The sequence below is a fragment of the Etheostoma cragini genome, chromosome 20 (genome assembly GCF_013103735.1).
Source record: "Etheostoma cragini isolate CJK2018 chromosome 20, CSU_Ecrag_1.0, whole genome shotgun sequence".
NCBI classification, from domain to species: Eukaryota; Metazoa; Chordata; class Actinopteri; order Perciformes; family Percidae; genus Etheostoma; species Etheostoma cragini.
In genome coordinates, this window is record NC_048426.1 from 21,299,687 (window position 1) to 21,321,326 (window position 21,640).

Sequence of the window (21,640 nt, forward strand, 5' to 3'; positions counted from 1 at the left end):
TGGCTGCTTAGAAATTAAGTGTTAACGAGCAGTTGGACAGGTGTACCTAATAAAGTGGCCGGTGAGTGTATGTTGTAGGAGGTCCCTGCTCCGTCTCTCTTTCAGTTATGGGTTCTTTTGTCTGAAAAACCCCTGGGGTAGACGGCTCTGCTAACGTTGCTTCACAGACTGACAGGATGAACTGCATCACAGTCCCCAAAATTGCAGCTCTTTAGATTTAGAAACTTTACTGATATAGAAACAGCTCCCATGTTGTTGACATTGCTAAATTGCTCGGGGCATCCAGCAATACTGAGTTTAAAATATAATTTGTATGATTAACCTCTCCTCAAACCTCTTCTCTTTACTCTGTGTTTTTCCCACATAATTTCATCTGCAGGCTATAAGGTTTTCTCCGCACAACCCTGTAGTATAAGAGTTTTCTTACTATTTTGTTGTTAAATGGGTTATTAGGGGATCAAACGGGAAGCATCACCACAGCATTAGGTCAGCTTTTGATTCGTTTTGGGCTTATTAAGTAGGCGGGGATATTAAATTCAATAGATTTTACCCTCCCACTCTTCACCTTTTAGTCTTCCTTTATTGGCCGATATGTGTCTCCAAGTGCAGATTTAAAATAGTTCAAGAATGTTAACAGTGGTCAGTCATGGCCAAGTAATCTGATTGAGTAATGCTGATTTACAGCATTTGATAGAAATCGTTATTTGAGCAGTAATCCCTGGTTTTTGAAGTTGAACTGGGATGTTGATGTATTTCATCCAGCTCTTATTGGGTTTATAGAAACACTATTACTTTACTACATTGCTGGGATAAAGACTGACTTCTTCCACTACTTCCCCTAACTTTTTTTGCAAGGGCACCTTCACTGCATCCAAGTATTTGTGCCACACAGGACATCTGTCATTAGTTTAAAGAAATATAAAAAAAATACTAACAAGGTAAAGAGTTTTTTCCCCATATGCCAGAACAGATAAGCGTCAAAGCCAGACTTCAGAGGTGACACAAAAACTACAAGTTACCTTCTAATAACATAAACTGATTGATTTTCTGCCAAAACAGATGCTGGCGGTACAGTATTTTTATGAATATAAAGTTACTGTATTAGTATGAATTGTAGTTGAAACATAGCTAGCAACACATTACATCCAATTCAGTGGGCCGATGATTTATCAGTTTCCTCCCAGCAGACAGTCCATAATATCTTATCCCTTTTTTACTTGAAAGGGTCTCCATATATAGAAGGTAAAGGGATTCTCAGGATTTTCCTGAGCTGCTCAGCATGCGTCTGTCTGTCGGCAATCTTAGATTTGTGAAATTTGTGTGGTACTCACAGCACCGGGCCAGTCGGTGTTTGAAATGATGATGTGCAATTAAACCGAAAACCTATGCCTATGCACGGTAACATTGTTTTAATAGCTGTCCGCTGAAGTGACCACTATGCGTGAAATGGTTACACACTTTCACACTAAACAAAGCGGCCTACACCACTGAATCACCACTGGTTACAGAGCACCTTTTGGGTATTTCAGGATGGCATTGTTTATGTGTTTGTCGAAATATTCCTTTTCTTTTTCTTCTTTTTTCTTGAGGATATGGTGGCTACCGCAGCTTTTCAAGAGATATGCCAAAAACCTAGTAAGATAACCTTTGCAGCAGCTGTGGTTACCTTACCTTTCCGGTTGCCACATAATTGTCACTCCTTTCTCAACCGCTCATGAGGCTTTTGTTGTTGTGGTTTTCTGTCCAGCTTACGTCCTCCACTGCAAGGCAGTTGAGCTTTTGGAGAAGTCGTGGCTGAAGATAGCCCAATGCGTCACATGATGAATCTTTCACAATTCTCTTTACAGACCTGGAAAACAATCCTGTGATCGCCCCACACACACACACACACACACACACACACACACACACACACACATATATAAACACACAAACAACAAACGGTGCCAATCAATAAAGATTAATTAAGGCTATGATTAAAATGGCCCTCAGTCTCTAATACAGCTGGCCACGCTGTCCGAATTATCCATTGTAGCATTTGCTGTGTCATGACCAGAATACGGAATACAATGGCTCTTGTGTCTGCCGTCTTATCTTTTATGGGACTGACATGCTGGTTGTGGGTTTTACCACATTGCTTCACCTCAGGTTAAATGAGCCGTTGTCACCCAGTTGAGTGAATTAAATAGAATTAGCTGTTGCTGGATTATGCAGTCTAAAAAGACTGTTACCAACTTGGAAACACATTACAAAAGGGAAGAAAAAGAAGTCTAACGGTCACCTTCCATCCATTACCTTTTTTTGTCTTTCTAGTTTCTGCATGTCTACTACTTTGAGAGAAAGCTCGGGCCTGTGCGTGACTGTTGCGCATTTGGTGCCAAAGCAAGTGGTTGTAATTTGTGGCCTTGCTGTGCCCTTGCACGGTAAACACTGACTAAGAGCTCAGGAATCTTAAGAGCTATAAAATAATTGCAGGTTACTCCCATAATGCCTAGAATGTTCTGCTCGTTGCCACAGCTCTGCTTCTTCTGTCTCATCCTCTTTTTTTATTGCACAGCCTCTACTGTGCTGTGTTGTTCTATGCAAAAAGCTGTGCTGTTCTATGCAAAAAATAAGTGATTTCCTGCTGTATGTGTACTTGTTCATTATACCTGTAGTAGTTACCTAATGGCGCAAATAATTAGTCTATTCTATTAATCTATTAAATTTAGTCCCTGTGGTGTCATTAAGGTTTAACAAATGTTTACTGTTCTGCTATAGCAATTAGGGATGCCAAAAAAAGAGTTTTGTTTTAGATTTTTTTGCAAACGTTAAACTCATAATTGTATGGTTAAATGCGAATGAGAACGTATAGAAATGGGTTGGGTTACATTTTTTAAATTCATTATGACAATGTGTATGTACACGCAAATCCATTTTTTGATATTTATGATACAGTAACGGTTGTCAGTCTTTCTTGAGAAGATGTACTGTCCACTAACTTGTGGTGTGGTGTGTACCAAGACCACTTTTGCCAAAGACAGTATGCTTCCTGCACAAGGAAAAGCTCTCTTTGAAATGTGCATCCTGAATGTTTTAATAGCTAATTTGAAATGTACATTTATCATTTCTAGTGCTGCACATGCAAAGCTTATCTTCAGCTATGTTTTGAATAAATTCCGGGTAAACCAAAGCATATCAGGATGTATTAATTTTGGTTTTATAGTGCTATTTGAAAGTCATGTTGCTGAGTGATGGCGTATCTGTATAGCACTGAGACATGGCATTTAGTAGGAAAACAAGTTGCCCAAAAGACATCGTCAAGTAATTGCCAGTTTGGGCTTCACTAATGCAGTGTACCACTGAAATCTGAAAAGGCCAGCCAATGCTTCCACGCAGATAAACAATTATGTGGCTTTTAAATGGTGGATGTATTATAGCTTGGTATGCTCTTGAATATGAATTTAAATGCCATGCATAACAGCTCTCAAATAGAAATAGAAAAGTGAAAGAGTACAAAGTGTTACAATATAGATTTTTATATCAAAGGTAATTATTTATCTTTTGTTATAATGACATAACAATATTGAGATTACTTATCATGTAATTAGTTTATGTATATTTCCAATGGACTGTTTTCAATCAATAACATTATCAAATTATCAAATTATACAAATATGGGTAATATCTGCTCTTTGATGGCTTTAAGTCCAAACTGACAGGAAACGGACACCCCTCTTCTGACTTTGCTGGCGCAGCAAACTGAAACTCCTCTGTTGCAAGAGGTTGGATGCGGTTGCAAAAGAGAAGGATACAGTGTGTAAGTGGGTTGTGGGTTATTATCTAACGTAAGCATTACATTAGTTCTTGCATTGATTTCACTGTGAGAAGACAAGGTACTCTATTATTTAGGCTAATTTGTATTAAAAAAAGAAGAAAATGACATGCATACTGTACATATACTGAACAAAATTTTAAACGCAACACTTTTATTTTTGCCCCCAATTTTCATGAGCTGATCTCAAAGGTCTAAGACTTTTTCTACATACACTAAAAGGCTTATACCTCTCAAATATTGTTCTATTATATCTGTCTAAATCTGTGCTAGTAAGCACTTCTCCTTTGCCGAGATAATCCATCCACCTCACAGTTGGGGCATATCCAAATTATGATTAGACTGCATGATCATTGCACAGGTGTGCCTTAGGCTGGCCACATTAAAAGGCCAATCTAAAATGTGCAGTTTTACTGTATTGGGGGCGGGGCTGGAAAAGATTAGTCAGTATCTGGTGTTAGGGTTAGGACTTAACATAAAAAACATCTTAGATCTTTGAGTTCAACTCAGCTCATGAAAAATGGCATAAAGAGGGGGCAAAAACAAAAGTGTTAATTTTGTGATAATTTTGTTCAGTGTACATTATCCATACATTGGGATTTTATGGTTAAAGTTTCGAAGATTGTCATGAATTAAAACCCTGTTTTTGATATGGCCGTGTAATAATGAAACCGGTCAACTTGCGTGGCGTGGCTAATTTTTTTAAGCAGTGCCAGGAAATGAAATGTCTTTGTTGCTAAGGTTCGTACAGTGACCAGATTTTGAGTTGCTCAGCTGTTATTGTAATTTATAATAAATATTCATATCAAACCACACTCTCAACCAGGACTGAATTCTAAAGGTTTATAACTTTAAAGTTTCTTGGAATTGCTTTCAAAACATTTGTGGATCTCTGTTTTTTTATGTAAAAGGGACATTTTTCATTGACATTTGAAAACATAAATGTAACAGGGTTAATCAAGCAGCTTATTGTTAATAGTCGTCCAAAAAAAGGAGAGTAACTTTTAACCGAGTCTTGCATCATTAGGTAAGTACATAATTTAGACATCTTACCAATTCCCCAGTCAGTAGTTTTGCACAATGTATGAGCTAAAAAAGATGCTCCATTGACATCAAGGTGAGTTCAAGAATTCCAACAAAAAGTGTCCTTATGAACAAGGTCTTCGATGATTTGTTCCATCTTATAAACGTTGACATAAACAAATTCACCTTGAAGTCCCCACAATCTTAAGTGGACCAGTCATGATTAGAAATTGGGATAGAATGTTCCTGCGGTTTATTGATTGAAGTCTGTAATTGTTAGTAATTGGGCCTCCTTGTAGGAGGTCCAGAACTTTCTTTTTGATTTGTCTTGTTCACAAGTTTAATGGATTTGAGACCCCTACTGTGATTACTGCCAGGTGGTTTAACATCTGGTACTCCACAGCTTTTAGTCGTCTGAGAAAATGTCACACAAAGTTCAAGGGAGTCTGGATGAAATTGCTCCTGTTAATAGTAATATGCTTTCATCTAACTAATGTCTCATACTGTCACGAAGATGTACAGCACAGTCATACGGAGCACAACACTGAAATCAAAGAACACCTGTGTACTAGCGTGTAAGCTCCTAATATGTTTAATCATTGGTGCATGTGACTTATATCTGAGGCACCCCTCAAAAGCACCTGTTGTAGTGAAAGCATTTGATTCAAATTGTAGCTGCGAATGTAACGCTTTCTCTACAACAGCAAACATGAAAAAGTATTTTATAATGGTGAGTTAGGGAATACAATATTTCAGTGCTCAGTTGTATTTCTTTACAGTTTGGGACTGAGCTTTCCATCCTCATAGCAAAATCCATAGTTTTCGTGTTCCTCCGTACTCAAAGATACCAGGGACCCCACTTAATTTGTCACCAAAAAGCAGATCCATGTCTCAAATTATGATGTGCAGGAGGGACTGTTGTTAAAAGACAAATTGAAATGTTTTAAAATTGTTTTTTTTCCCTTCCTTCCGCAAACTCCTTTCTGATGTTTCATTTCTTGCTTACAACATTTTTGTTAAACAGCCTTCATGAATGCATCTTATGGAGCAGGAGATTTGCAGGTGCATGCCAGGAAGCACTGCTTCTGATTCTTTATTCTATAAGGAATGAAGGCATCATTTGGATGATTTGGTTGTTATCCATATAACCAAATACTACCAGTGTTATAAAGTGTTACATTAAGAAAATGAGTAAGACACACTATGTTGTATTAAAACATACATGAAATATGAGCTTTGCATTTTATGGGGCTCATACAGCGTGATTTAACAAGTTCATATCAATTTTATTTATATAGTGCCAAATCACAACAACAGTTATCTCATTGCGCTTTCATAAAAGAGCAGGTCTAGACAGTACTCTGTGATATTATTTACAGAAACCCAACAATTCCCACCAAGACCAAGCACTAGGCGGTGGGCAAGGAAAAACCTCCTTTTAAGTGGGGTCCAATTTCCCGGACAGTAATGTCAACGCTAGTTAGCTGGTTACAGCGGGCTGGGATTCAGCCATTGCGGGGTCTAAGGTCCCTGCGCCTCATTCCCCGCCAGGACGAGAGCGGGCACCGGAAGACAGCAAGCTGAGCCAAGCTGATGACAAGCTCCCGGCAAAGAGCTCTTCCTGGCCACTGTAACAAGCTGATTTTTTAGAAGGAATATTCAAAATCCATTTTTGACTAATTTTGATAGCACTATGTATATTGGAGCGATCAGATGAGATGAAGAGGAAAAATGAGAAGAGCCTTATGTCTGTGCCCTCTTGACTTTAGTCATTTGCTTACTTTCCTCACTTCAGTTTTTCTTCTTGTTTCTGAATCGCTTAAGCTGACCAGCCAATCAGACTGATTGCTTTTATTGACAGGCTCTACTGCTTCTAGCCCATTAGCGCCGGCGGTGCTGGACACACAGCAAAAACTAGTCCGACAGATGCTCAATGATGGCCCAACATCGGTCTGGTGGTCAGGGCCTTTTAAATGAAATGGGAGTTCAGTATGTAGGGTTTTATTAAATATTATAAAGAACAGTTTAGTTCTCTGGAAGTTGTAATTATCTGGAAAATCTCCTGGTTAAAAAAATAAACAACAAATGTTGATTGTATTAAATAACTTTATTTGATATATCACCTTTTACAAAGTGCTTCACAAGAGAAGCATTTGTGTAAATATAGTACAATCCAACAGGTAATAAACAAAGGAAAAAAGAAAATAATTTCCAAATGACCATTGAAAACCATTATTATTTTTAAACCTAAATTTATTTTTAAAACCCCATAGTTTACACAGAATACAGTGCAATCTGAAACAAGGAAACAACAGGTAAAACCTAAAACCTAAAGTTTACAAACGGGTGAAAAGTGAATTTAAACAAATGTGTCTTCAGCTGCTTTTTTAAAGCTTCAACAGAGACTGCAGAACGTAAGACAGTAGGAAGGGCTTTCCACAAATATGGGGACACTGTTTCAAAAGAAACAATCACCTTTAGTTTTTAATTAAGTGTGCGTAACCTTTGGTTAGAAGACCTGAGGGACCTATTAGTAGTGTATCGATGGAGCAGGTCCGAGATGTAAACAGGTGCCAGACCATGCAAAGCTTTATAGGCCAGAACAAGAACTTTTAATTGTATTCTGAAAGCCATTGTAATAAGTATATAAAATGTCAGACAGAAGTCTAAATAAGGAGCATGCAGTAAACCACACTGTACTAGTTAACCATGCTAATCTTACAGGAGTTATGTACAAACATGAAAGCTAAACACAGAGAGTGTGATGTAATTATGCATTACTGCACATTATGACTTCAACAAACTTCCTAGAATAGGTATGACTGTACATGTAGACAGCTGGAAATAACCTTTGTCTAAATCCTAAAAATAGAAAGCCCATGAAAATCAAAAAGTACTTCATCCATGCTCTAGTAAATATCAATTTGTGGTTAGTGATGCCCACACCCTGAACCGCCCAGAGAGCCAAATGTAAATATTTGAACTCGACCTTTAGTTTATGACATAACCATTAGTGTTAAACTTAACTGAGAAGGTGTTTACGTCAATATTTAAAGGCAAAAAAAGAATTTTTATGTTTTTGTTATTTATTTATTTAAATTGTAAAGGACATCATACAATAGTAAACATACATTTTACCATTTGATGTATTGAACCAGAGTTAACTTGAAGCTATTTTACAAGTGCCACGTTGGTAGGTCATTTTTCTAACATATACACAAAAAATTTGAACACTAAACAGGACAGGATACCTAATGCTGAAATACAGCAATATAGCATTTATGCAATATCAATAAAAAGTGTGAAGACTGTGTGGGCATGAGCAGGCTGTGCTTGATACACATCTCCCTCACTCTCCTGTTTTGTTGCACCTACCAGGGCAGGGCAGCTCATGCAATTTTTTTTTTTTTTATCGGTAAGTACTCGTTTTGTTTGTCCTCAAACTCACATGCAAGGAGAAAGCACATGTATAACAGCATGTTTCAGCCTTTACTAACTTATCTGTTGCACCTCTCCTTTTTTTTTTCTTTTTTTTTGGCCTTCAAATCTTGATCAGTCCGGAGCTTACACCATTACCATGCGCACATTCATAAACATGTCAGTCCTCAGCTTCACTAGAGGTGAATGATCGGTGTTGCATATTGGAAATTTCCAGAGAAGAGACTTTGTCATTCTTGTTAGGAGTGTAAAAGGTCAGAGGCGTTGGTTATTTGTTTGGATATAGATGGAAATTGCTCCTCCGTCAGTACACTCCCATCCACTGACCCGTCACTTGCGGCAACAACCCTGGTGCTGCATTGACAGACGGGTTGTCAGAAAGGTCGTGCCCCGAGGTGGAGTCAGGCATTCTCCATCATTCCTTGTTGTGACACATGACTAGTGGCACCAGACCCTCGTCGCATGATGAGGTGGTTTGCAACAACAGGAAACGCAAGCTCCTTGACCTTTTGTTGCTTTTACCTTCTCCTTGCTTTATGACAGCTCCTATCTTCGCACCTTCTCCCATTATGTGTTTCATTTTCCTATTTTAATTTGCTTTGATGCAGAGCTGCCATGCTAGGCTAGTTATCTTCATCAGAAGTGAAAATTGATCAGGGACACCTTAGCACTCACATCGCATTGATGACACACATTCAGCCTATTCATCATATCATAACTAGGTGTGGGACCCTATGCAGTGACTAATGCCCCAGAATGCCTCTGACGCTGGTGAATTGATAATTGTTTGCATATGATAAAGATATTTCTCACTGTAACTGAGTCATCTCTTGCCTCATGATGTCATGGCAAACATGCAATCAGGGAACATATTTACTTAGTATTTCTTGTCTAAACGGTGATGACACTGTTTGAAAGTGTTATGTAAAAATATTTTTTTAACTTGTTGTTTTGGTCATTTAGTTGTTTTGCATGTTTTGTTGAATGTGCATATTCTAAAGACATGCAGTGTATTCAGGTGTTGTATTTTTTGCTCCTTACTTTCAACCAATACAGTCTTTAATTTACAAAGCGGTTCCATTTCTGCCTGCCTATGAAAAAAGCCCACCTGCTTGCTGATGTTCTTTACTTCCCCATGAGTACCTATAACTAAAGCATGCATCTTTTATATCAGGAAATGAAGAAATGTCTCATTTCTTTTAGAAGACATGTTACATAGATGTTTCTGTCACGTCCTTTTTGAAGTGTGAAGATAAAGGGCAATAGATAATTGTAATAGATGAAGGATTGCACCTCAGCATCGTATGTGGATTTAAAAGAAAACAGCCTTAGGAGGGGTGGTTAGAGAACAATGAGCTCAAATCCACTCTCAAATGCAGCAATGACCCCAATATGACTCCCTGATACCAAAGGTCACGCCCGCCTCCTGTCTCCCTCGGCGAATCTGCGAGCCACAATCACCCCCCCCAGCCCTCCCCCCTTACCCACCCACACTGCGTCTCCAAACGAAGATTCCCACCCACCTGCTTGTACCCCCAGCTGAGCATCAGAGGTTTCCTGCATTACAGTCTCAGGAGAACAACCCCCCCAACCCCCCTTCTTCCTCCGTCCCCCCACACTTCTCCACGCCTCCATGGAATTACTTCTATCTGGCCTACTTTCCGCCCTCGCTCTAAATCAAGTTGTACACTATATGTTTTTTTTCTGTAACACCTCCAAATGTTCTTCTTCCTAATCCTTTGTTTATTTTTCCGACTTTAACCCTGATATTATTCAGCTTTCATTTAACTCTCAATTCCTAGTCTTCCTGTATGCCTTTCTGTAAGCCATCTGTAGGCTTTTTATTAACACATTGGTGGCTTCAGGGTGAAATTGTGTCCTTATATGTTGCTTGTCTGTGCTCATTCGTCTTGGTCTTTGCTTACCATTGGCATCCCATTGACTTGGAAAAGCCCCACAACAACAAAGAATCTGACTTTTTCTGCCCAATGTTTCTTCTCCGTTGTTTTTTTATTTCTTCAAAGCAATGTACAAAAGCTTAAATGAGAGCATCATAGCTAATAGTCTCAAAGTAACAGAATCTGAAAACAAGCTAACCAGATTAATTTTCGTCTCAGATAGATGGAGTAAAAATTACATTTTTCATCCATCCCATAGACTGTAAATATTAATGGACAATGTGCTGAAACTGCGGAAGGGATTTATTACCTCAGTAAACAGTTTCAAAATGAGTTTATGGTCTCAATGGCTGGATTTAAGTCTTCTGCAATACAAAATGATGTTCTTTTTTTAATTATGGTCTTGTGGATTTAAAATCAGCGATAAAGCAGCGGGTTGTTCTAGTGGCTATGAAGGGATTGCCAGTGAAAGTGTGTAACATAATGTAGAGTGTAAGGGCTCCTTCCTCCCTCCTCCCTCTCGTCTAAAATCGTCACATCTGCATCCAGGATGGCTGCGCCCGTAACGGCCGATATCTTTTTGACACTAGGAATTTCTAAAAGGTTGGTACCCTGGGAGCGGAGTGGTCGTGCAGGGGTAAAAGGGTTAATCAGTTTGGCTAGGTGTGAGGGTGCAAGGCCATTCAGCAATTTGTAGGTTAATATAGCATGGACCAATAGGCAGAGTGTGTGCTTGAAATGCATGCCAAATATAGTATTTCTTTATATTGTGTGGTTTGTGCTGAGACAGATCCTCATGCAAAATCTTTTTTTATTTCAGTAAATGTCTTCATTTCACGGTTATTTAGGCCCAACGTCCCATTGGTCCCAAGTAGGGGTAAGGGGCTGCAGTGGTTCAAATGACCGAATTAGTCTCATTAACAGTGCAGTGGGACAAAAACACCCTGCAACACTGTCAGTGAAGCAAGATTAATGCAATTACAATTGTCAGCCCCAGAAAATGCCACAATAACCGAACCAGTGTTAGGCCCTCTGCAAAAAGTCTAGTCTCCTCAGCTTAAAGTTTTTAATTGATTTTTATACAAAATCTCCATAGTCAGATTCACTCTGCAATTGAGCCCCTTTCTAAATTTGAGATTTAAGATGTTACGCATAATGCTGTTACCAAAAGCTCTAGAAATCAGAGGGTGCTTGACTTATTGGTCACCCTGCATTGTGTCTTCAGTATGGACATACTTTATCCATTTGTTCATTTCTTGAAACACATAGATATATGCATTTATCCACATGCAAACACACATACTTGAGTCATCCTTGTGGCTTGCAGCCCTAGCATCACACACATGATATTTGCACTGACAGTACAGCAAAGACCAGATCATCGCAGTGACATGCTATTAGTGACACACCATCAGTGACACTTGGCCACAGTCACACATATGACTCGTGTTTCAGTGAAATAATGATCAGCTTGTTAGGTGTCTCAGTGTGGAACATCTGTTGGTCATCTGTCAGTTATTGTCACAAATAGGGCTCCTGAAAAAGCGGAATATTTGAAAATAGAAGTAGAGCACTCAAATTAAGGAAATGGCAATTGTAGATCACCTTTAGTGTTTTCAAACGTATAGAGTGTGTGGCATTATTGCATTAGGGAGTTGAATGGATGTCCCATTTAATTCTAAGCATTTTCTTTCACCTCAGTTTACTCATATTGACTTTACAGTTGGCCTAGCTGGTTGTATTAACCTATATCTCACCCCTCGTTATGACTCAGTAATACGTGCCTCGTTCCATCTCATTTCCAAGCAGTGGATGCTAAGTGTGTGGGTTTTTGGGGTGGAGACGCCACTGGTTAAGTGTATTGCAACACACTGCTCTTGTGACTTGTTTTCAATTGCTACAGCTTCTTTTCTTACTGGATTAGAGTGATTTATTAAAAGGCCGTGGTAAAGTGTGATCTTTCAATAAAGTCAATAACTTAGAAATTGTGGCCCTATAACTGAAACTGGCGTTAGTGTTGGGGAATTGCATTCACTGTTTCTGCATCAATTATTATTACTAACTACATTATTGTTAATTTGGAGGCACCTCTGCATTATTTTTCACTTGTGTTTTGGGTTTCCACGTAAACACATGTACATGCTTTAATAATCCAAAAACTCAATTTTTCATATTTTACAGTTGAGCGCCTGTCTCTTTAAACCCCCTCCCCCCAAAACCCTGTCTGCTCCGATTGGTCAGTGTTTCCGGGGTCTTTGGTATCTTTGCACCATCAATGCAGCCAAGGAATGACTGTAACGGCACTGTAATGGCCCTTTCTACCTACCTATACATAGTACAGTTGTGACATCACAACTGTACAGAAGTCCTGACGGCTCGTTTGAAGGAACGGTTTTCTGAATACGTTCTGTGTGCATTTCTCTGTGCATTGAGCGTTTTGAGAACCACTCAACACTTTATTGTCCATGGCCTAAATCTGAATTATGAAGATTACTTTATAGAACTAATTGTTGGTCTATGATGTGTTTAAATCTACAGACAGTGTGGCTGCATTCACTAACCAATTAACTTGGGAACATTCTGGATAGATTATCATGTATTGCCACACCCGTCATTCTAGAATACTTATGTGCTCCACACAATGAGGTGTGCTCTTGTGTTTGCAAACACACCCCTTGCACAAAGCTTTTGTGACTGTGCCAACAGGGCAGTGTTTAGGTGTGTTTGGGTCCTGTACCAACATCTACTCTACCAACATGGTTCCAGGTGAAGCACGTGTGCTATGTAATCTTTTGCTTATTGTCTTCATGACAAAATCAAGCCTTTGCACGAGATACAACTGTTTGGTGACACAAAGTTACCTGGTTAATCCTGAATTAATCATTTAAACATGAGCTAAGAGTTTTTTGGAATGGAGAGGTTAAGGAAAAAGAGGTGCATGTGATAGGTCAGATATTTCAGAAGCCGACGTTAGGTCCTCTTGGACATGCGTGCCAATTGGGTTGTGGTGACTTGTGCTCGCATGTTCTGTATTTTGAGGTGGAAGGGGCAGGGTCATCATGGCCCCTGAAGTACGTCACATTTCTGCTCATCCCCTCCTCACTGACAACAGCAGCACCACCACATCATTAGGAACAATATCCTCAACTCTCTTTCTCAATCAGAACATTTCATGTCATGCAATGAGACGTTTAGGCAGCTGCCACCTTGACCCTGTGCTTTCCCGCCCTCCGGGTGTGATGACGTAAGTCTGTCAAACTTATGAAAAGGCTGGCACAAACACATAATTCAGAATCTCAGACATTCATTGACTATATTCTGTTGTAGGACTTACAGTAATATTTAACATGGAGAACTAGTCAGTGCTTTGTTTTTCTGCTCTGTTCAAGGCTGTTGACATTGAACACAGAAGATACATTATATGCTGCTCTGTGATGATTGTCAACATATCTTACAGGCCATTGAAATGTATTTTTTGGGAGAATTGTAGCAATGCCATGCAAAGTGAGTGACATAAGACTCCTAAATAAAAAGCCCATGTAGTGTAAATTGTGAAGAGGTTTGTTATTCTTTTTATTTGGAGCCATTATGAGTATTTACTTTTTATATGAACCTTAATAGTAACAAATAACTGGGACATACAGAGTTGAATTGTAAAAAGATTTGCAAGTTTGCAATACAACCTTGTAAAACATAAAAAAGTTAATAATATTATCGCCAAAACTTAAAATATTCTTACTGCAATGATTTTTACAAGTGAAATCAAATTTCATCATCAATAGTCCAATTCCAAAGATAGACAAAGGAGAAAAAAGATACAATGTGGCCTTTTAGTTTTGGTACATTTCATGTTCACACTGACTTCGTACAAACGAATGAAAGAGCTCTAAACATAAAGTTACAAATTTTGACAGTTTGATTATTCAGGGTAAAAAAAAAAACACATTCATGTGCTGACGCACATACATGTTACCATGGCTACAAAACTATTTACATGAATACGCTACCGGTCAAAGGTTTAGGGTCACTTAGACATTTCCATTGCAATCCATTATAGACAGAATCCCAGCTGAGATCAGTTGCATTTTTATTTAACCAGGGCAGCAGTTTTCAGATTACATTATGTGCTTACATAATTGCAAAAGGGTTCTCCAATGTTTTCTCAGTTAGTTTTTCAGATCAGATTAGTAAACACAATGTGCCTTTGGAACATTTGGAGAAATGGTTTCTGGTAATGGGCAATGTAGATATTGCATAAAAGATGAGCCACCCACTCAGATCAGCTGGTATTCTTTCTATAATGGAGTGGAATGGAAATTTGTTTGACCGGTAGTGTATATGCATCGCTTAAACAGATCGCTACCTAAACATTTCACAATCAGATAGATTTATTAGCAGTTTAGCTTTTGTAACCTTGTGGAAATCTTATTATTTATCATAATTTCACAAACCACCGAGCCCACTTGGAAGTGGGCCGAGACTCTTATTTTCAAAGTTCTTTAATTGACAACTTTCACACCAGCCTAAATGAACAGTATTAACCTAGAAAAGCGTTTGTTTTAATGGAACCAAATTGATTGTGAAAGTGTGAAAGCACCCTGAGTTAGCCTTGACCAACAAGTAAGGAACCAGGTTTGCTCAAAATGCCCTACCTAAATTAAAGCCGCTGCCTAGTGTGTGTCCAGCATTTGTACAGGGGCACTCAAAGCGTCTCGCCTGCGAGCTGGACATGTCTTTGCACAACAACCGTGCTGTCAGTCAAGTCACCCCATTTCATTGAGCATGACATTTAAAGTTGGGCGAAGAAGGCGGACAAAGTGCCCTTACCTCCTCCGTACTAGCCCTGCAGTAGAGCCCCTGTGTAGCATTTGCAGATGAGTGTGTTTGTGTGTGTTTTGACTTTGGCCAGACTTGGTCTGGCATAAGGACAGCTGTCACATCTCCAACCTGTCACATGCAACACAGAGGAGATGCCAGAGGCCGGGGCATCCGGAGACACAAGGACGGACACAAGGAAAAGGGTCTGTGCGTTTGTTTGTTTGTGTGTGCGTGCGTGTTCATGTACCGATGTGTCTGAATAAGTAAGGAGGATGGAAGACGCGGTGCCCACGTGAAAGGGTTTGACTCGGAGGCACCCTCTGACCTTGATGTCCGTGCACACTTGTGCACACTCTTCACCCGCTTTCCTAAATTCAGTCCTTGAGCAGTTGAGTCACATTCCCCACGGCCATGTAGTAAATATTGCTTCAATGTCCAACTACCAACCCTGCAGGACCCCTCCTTGTCTTGCAGTCCTCTGACCAAGGCCATTTCAGTGCTCATTACTTACCAGTGAAGAAGTCTCTTCATTAAGGTCCTGTGTATAGCCTGTGGAGCAAAAGCTTTTTTAATGTTCTTTTTCTACTAAGTCTTTACATAAGCAAGCAGCAGTTGCCCTCAAGTGTATTTGGTTAAAATGGCTTAAGATGTGTGTATGTGTGCACAGAAACATTAAGGGCCATTTGGGGGCTTATATTTTATTACAGAGGGAAGCTCTTCTGTTTCAATTTAAATAATGGTTTCAAGGCACGCGTAAAAAGGTCAACGTTTGTTCTCATTAGGGTATCTTTTCTCAACTTCCTGTATAGATCTGCAAAGTTTTGGGAGAGGAACATAAGAGTTTTATTTTTTAAATGCCTCTAAATTACAACCTCACTGCAAGGATACCACTTCAGCACACTGTGTATTCCATAACCCAAACCAGCTGTTAAGTAAAGCAGTTGTATTGCCCCTCTACACTTAAATTTACTTCAAACATGCAACTTAAGAAGCATGAAAACTTTTCTTCTCCAGATTGGCATCATGACATTTGAGCAGTGCCAGAGCATCAGAGACAAATATCTTTGTATCGCTCTCAGTGAAAAAAGCTACAATATTTAGAAATGCATTTAAAAGAAGAAACATTTTTTTTTTCTCTTAGAGTCAATTGAAGCACTGAACTGTTTTATCACCCACAGTTTAGTCGGTTATCTCAATGACTCTCTCACATTTCCCCAAAGTAATGACTACATTTGTCAGTTGGTCGGTCCACAGCTTTGGTCCAGACTGAAATATCTCAACAGCCATTGGATGGATTGCCGTGAAATATTGTGCAGGCATTCGTGGTCTGCAGAGGAAGAAGCTTGGTGATCCCGTGATTTTTCCTCTTGCGGCACCATCAGGTCGACTTTTGTGCTTTTGAATGAAATGTATGTACCTGTCACGCAGCCACGATTTCGCGTGCATTGTTGTGGACATATGGAGAAAACTTTTTCCAATATAGAACTCTGCCTGTCTCCACCACATCAATTAGTTTAGCTGTGAGGTTGTCAGGTGTGTGTGACATGGCATGCTATCTGTGTCCAGTCCTCAGCAAGATAGTTGCATGTGTCACATAGCTGGCCAATGTGAGCGCCTTTCAGTCAGTCATGAGAGCCACAAATTTCTTAGAAAAATTAGCTTAATTTTGCACTATCAAGTAGCATATATCCTATCCTTTATCCTATATCCTATCTTTGATCATGCAAGAAACCTTTTCTACTTACTTAATTTAGTAATACTGTATTTAACTTACAACTGCATTATTTGATTGTTAACATCCTTATGGCAAACATCCCCGCTGCGTGGCTGTATTATGTCTACCGTAAGTACAGCCTCACAGAGCCGAGTGTGGCTGTTTAAATGATATTTCATTTAATGCTCATACACTGGTAGAAATTACTGGTGGTCAAACCTGGCTGACAGCCATGTATGTCATGTGTCATGCGTGTTACTTCCCAATTTTACATAAAAGTGAAGTTGTGAAATGATCATGTTGAGTTTCATGTATAGTTGTACTTATATAGTGTACATGTATAGTTAACTTAAACTAAAAGTTAATATTTGTATCTACAAAGCTTCAGGTTCACTGCGCAGCACATTCATTTAGTATGGCAATAGTTAAAGGGTCTGCCTGTAATTTTTTTTTGTTTGTTTCACTGATGCAGTATGACTTGTGACAGCTCTTTGCTGTCTGCTGGGACGAGATGAGTCTGAATCATTCAAGAAAAAAGGCTGTCCCTACAACGGCGCCCTTAGTCCGACCGAATCGAGGGATGGTCCGCAGAGCTGCCCTATGTTCTTCTTCTGGCCCTCTCTCTCATCTTCCTGTTGGTTCTCATCTGTCTGTTTACTCTGTCCCAGTCCAAAGGAAGCATCCATTAAATCACCTTTACAGATGAGAACGGGACTTGACAGCTACAAACTGGAGCAAAACAATCTTTCCCCAAACCCCACGCCCACCCCAGCCCCACATCTCCATGCCTGTTCCTATCTGTCTTCTATCGTCAGCGGCAGAAGCCGCGAGCGCTGCTGTGAGACAGAGAGCAGTTCTTGTTTACGGATGCACACTATATGGATGTGAGCTGATTCCATCAGGCAACACTTTTGGTTGCCACACACCCCGCTGTCTTTCACTGCCTCCCTTCTTCTCTCTATTTCTTTTACCCCCTAATGTATCTGCCACGACAAGGCAGCCTTTGTTGTGACTGTTGATATCTGCATGTGCTACAGTATAAAAGTCCTGGGGATTCAAGATCTGCCCGTTCCTGACCCTTATATTTGCATTCCATGGTACAGGACATTGATTTTACATTGAATTGTTTTTTAATTATTATTTTTTCTTTCATTAAATTAAGTGGTTCAAAATCATTAGATCACATGCAGAGAAATTAATTCCACTCTACTTGGAAAGAAAATGTTCAGTGAAGGAATATCTTTTTCCGCCCACTCAGCCGTGTTTTTCTCCAACCAATGGTCAGTTTGGCTTTGTCATCAGCAGAGTGTGTGTAATTAGTTAATAAGCCTGATCGCATTTGAGGCTGCCCTGCTGCAAACTGGTTGCACTGTGCCTCTGTCCATCATGTATGGTGGTTAGATTTCCTCTCACCACGGCGGGCAGCAATTATAACAAATGGATGAGTTCAAACCATCTGTAAGACATTTGATTAACGCTGCCAATCCTCTGTCTGGAGAGAGAGTCCAGAATGGTACTTGATGTGGAATTGCACTAATGACATTGCCTGAGAAGTAGCCCTGCTCTAGGAAAAACATCACACAATGAGAAATTAGAACCTTGGAGAGACAGACGAGGTTTGTAGCGAGCAGCTCCGGGTGGCCTCTGCATCTATCTCACACATGATTTGATTGGTGCTCCCAGTCATCAGCTCAGCCGCAGCTGTTGAAGCTAATGTGGCAAGAAAGAAAACAGATGTTTCTTCTGGTGTCTTTCCTCTTCTCCTCTTCATCTCCAATATTTTGGGACTCGCACACTTGTTGTGTACACAGACGTGAATGATCCCCAGGTTGGGGTTAAATTAAACCACTATTCAATCTGAATCATTTTAGATCTCTTATCAAACATAACATTAGGGTTTAACTTCAAGAATTTGAATTTCTATACGTTATGTACAACCTTTGAAGAAATCCTATTGATTCTCAAACTGCTACAAAAAAACAAAAAAGTACTGCAACATACAGTATATAGTTTATTTTATGGACAAGTGGCTACCTGGAAAAATCAGTATGCGTCAAACAATGTGCTCACCCAAAGTTGTCCCTGCACACCCATTGAAATGGGCCGGCTAACTCCAACAGTATTTTTACCTTTCAAAAGTTAATAATCAAGTAACTAATCAGATGTAGGCAGCATGCATGTAGGAAGTATGCATGCAAAAGTATGCATGAAAACTTCTCTTTTAGTTTTTTTTTGTGTGCATACAAACGAGTGCCAACAGTAAATGCTTTCAGGGAGCTACAGTCCATAAGTATGGACTATAATCTTCAAATAAAAGGATTCCATCTCACCCTTTTTTATGATGGCAAGCTTTGTTTCCTCGCCTAAAGCATTTTTTTTTTTAGATTTTTTTTGGACATTTTTAGGCCTTTATTGACAGGACAGCTAAATACATGAAAGGAGCGAGAGAGGGGGAATGACATGCAGCAAAGAGCCGCAGGTTGGAGTTGAACCCGGGCTCAGGGCGTTGAGGAATAAACCCTTATGTATGGGTGCCCGCTCTTCCAACTGAGCTATCCAGGCGCCTAAGTATGGCTTTTTTGAACGGGTCCATCTTTGCCAAAAGCGAGACCTGAGTGGCGCACAACTGAAGCATTCTGTCCATTCATTCCACATCGTCTCTGACTCTGTCCTTAGAACCAGCAGTCTGTCAGCTGCAGGGCCCGAGGAGGTAAGGGGATAGTGGTCGCTGAACTATCTTCAAGAGGCTATTTAGGCTCCACAGGAAGAAATCAGCTTTGTTTATGTAATTTAATGATTGATTATTCTCCCCACACATGTTGACATCGTTCAAACAGTTTTTTTAATGTATACTAGGCCTGCACAATTCGCGGAAAAATATGAATCACCATTTTTAGCTTAGATTTGATTACTATTTTTGCCATGATTTTTTTCTCTCAAGGTGTAATATTTATTGCACACATGAACCATGAAAAACAAAACAAATTGGCTGTACCAAAAATAGATTATTTTTTTTGGCACGTATAGCACATCACCACACGCCTGTAAACATAGAGGCTTCAATGCAGAGAAGGGTGAGCATTGCAGCGCTTTGGAACGCTTTACAACTTATTTTATACAGTCTACCCACGGTAGAAAGTAGTAGTGTTTGTGATGCACTCGGCTCATAAAATTAAATGAGAATCAAAGTCATTAAATAAATATAAAAAATTTAAAAAGTTGTGCAGGCGTAAAGGATACCACAGCTATGTTTATGTGAATGAGTCAAAGCTTCATTCCAATGGGGCTTTGCCTATGGATAGTGGCTTAACTGAATAAGATTACTGACCTGGCTTTGTCTTTTTCAGGACACAGCGTTGGACCCTGGAGAGGACGTGGCCCTTCTCTCAGTGAGCTTTGAGGATGCTGAGGCAACCCAAGTCTTCCCAAAACTCTTCTTGTCCCCCAGCATTGAACAGTAAGCACATCACATCAATACATGTGTTTTCTGTTGTGCCTTTATGATTATTCAGTAAAATGTATTATTTTGATGGAGATAGTGATCTGTGTATGCAATCTGTGACACCACAACAGCATGATGACACATTTAAACAAAGTTGGGGCCCAAAGATCCTTAAAGTTAACCTAGGGTCTTTTTGTGAATATACGCGAGTCAAACTTTTGTTTAAAAGCATAATTAGGACAGAGGACAGATCTACTTTTTAGATTTGCCGTGTTATTGTTTTTTGGTCAAATGGCCTTTTGAATGGGAGAGCTAGCCTCAAAGTAGCTATTTGATTTGATACATTCTCCCTGTCAAAAATAGGTGCTCTTTAAATGTGAATGAATGGACTCCATAGGAGGAAATGTCATTCTTATATAAGGCTCCTTTTTATATTGTGTTTCACTAACAACAAAACAACAAATTATTTGTGCATTAATATGGAACTAAGCTTAGGGAGCTTTCCATCTTTATTCTCCTTCGGCGACAGCTACAGTGAGTTTTTCAAAACCTTTCTTTTTGGTAAACTCTGTGTACAAAAACAATGTTCTCAATGCTAGAATTCATGTGTCGAGCCTTCTTAGTGTTTTAAAAATAGCTATTTTGAGGCTAGCATAAAAGTGGCCCTAGCTCTCCCATTCAAAAGGCCATTTGACCAAAAAATGAGAATTCTGTAAATCTTAAAAGTGGCCCTTCCGTCCTAAATATTCATTTTGGCAAGAGTTACGCTTTAAAGATTGACTGTGAATCAATTGGATTTACCCTCATGTAAACAGAGATTATCAACATATATTCTATAAATGATAAATTAGTTTTATGTTATAGACTCATATAGTTGTTTTACTATTTCCATGTGAATGACCTTTGTTTTGTGATGACGGTACAATCAGTTTTGTTCTATACCGTTGCATTTCCGTCAAGTACTGCATGAAAGTCACAGACTACAGTCTTGCCACTGCGTAATAACTATAAACATTGTATTTACCAGCCAGGATTACTTGTCCTTAGATCAGACGGCTTCCTACAGTATAAGGGGACAATGGCGAAGACTCCCAAGTTTGTTGAAGTAACTCACCAATAAAAAACAAAATCCCTTTTGAATCCTAGGGAGGGCCATAGAAGGTCAGCAAAAGGAGATGTGGTCCCACTCGCTCTGCTTCTGATTTCGATGATGCACGAGGTAGTTGACTGATAAGTGTGAGTGTGCTGTGAATGTAGCGACATATTATGTCATTGTGAATAATCCAGCATCCCATTGTCTGGACTCATCAGTGGGTTCCTTAAAAACAACAAGGGAACAAAAAAATGAGAAGGATGACACACAGCTTCTGAGCTAGGGTTGACGGGATGTCTGCAGACATCTGGGGCGTTAACAGTACAGAGACTGTGTGTGTGTGTGTGTGTGTGTGTGTGTGTGTGTGTGTGTGTGTGTGTGTGTGTGTGTGTGTGTGTGT

The 21,640-nt window shown here is 39.5% G+C and overlaps 1 protein-coding gene across 3 annotated transcripts in view; it reads left to right on the plus strand.

The window, feature by feature from the left end:
* Window positions 1-21,640, plus strand: part of babam2 (BRISC and BRCA1 A complex member 2) — an 80,465-nt gene that overhangs the window by 29,081 nt on the left and 29,744 nt on the right. For all 3 annotated transcript variants that reach the window (XR_004654728.1, XM_034857444.1, XM_034857445.1), the window contains exon 7: window positions 20,053-20,162. Coding sequence is in view for 2 of the 3 variants with exons in the window: in XM_034857444.1 (XP_034713335.1) it covers window positions 20,053-20,162 (110 nt within the window). In the remaining variant the exon portion in view is untranslated. The remainder of the gene's footprint in view (window positions 1-20,052; window positions 20,163-21,640) is intronic.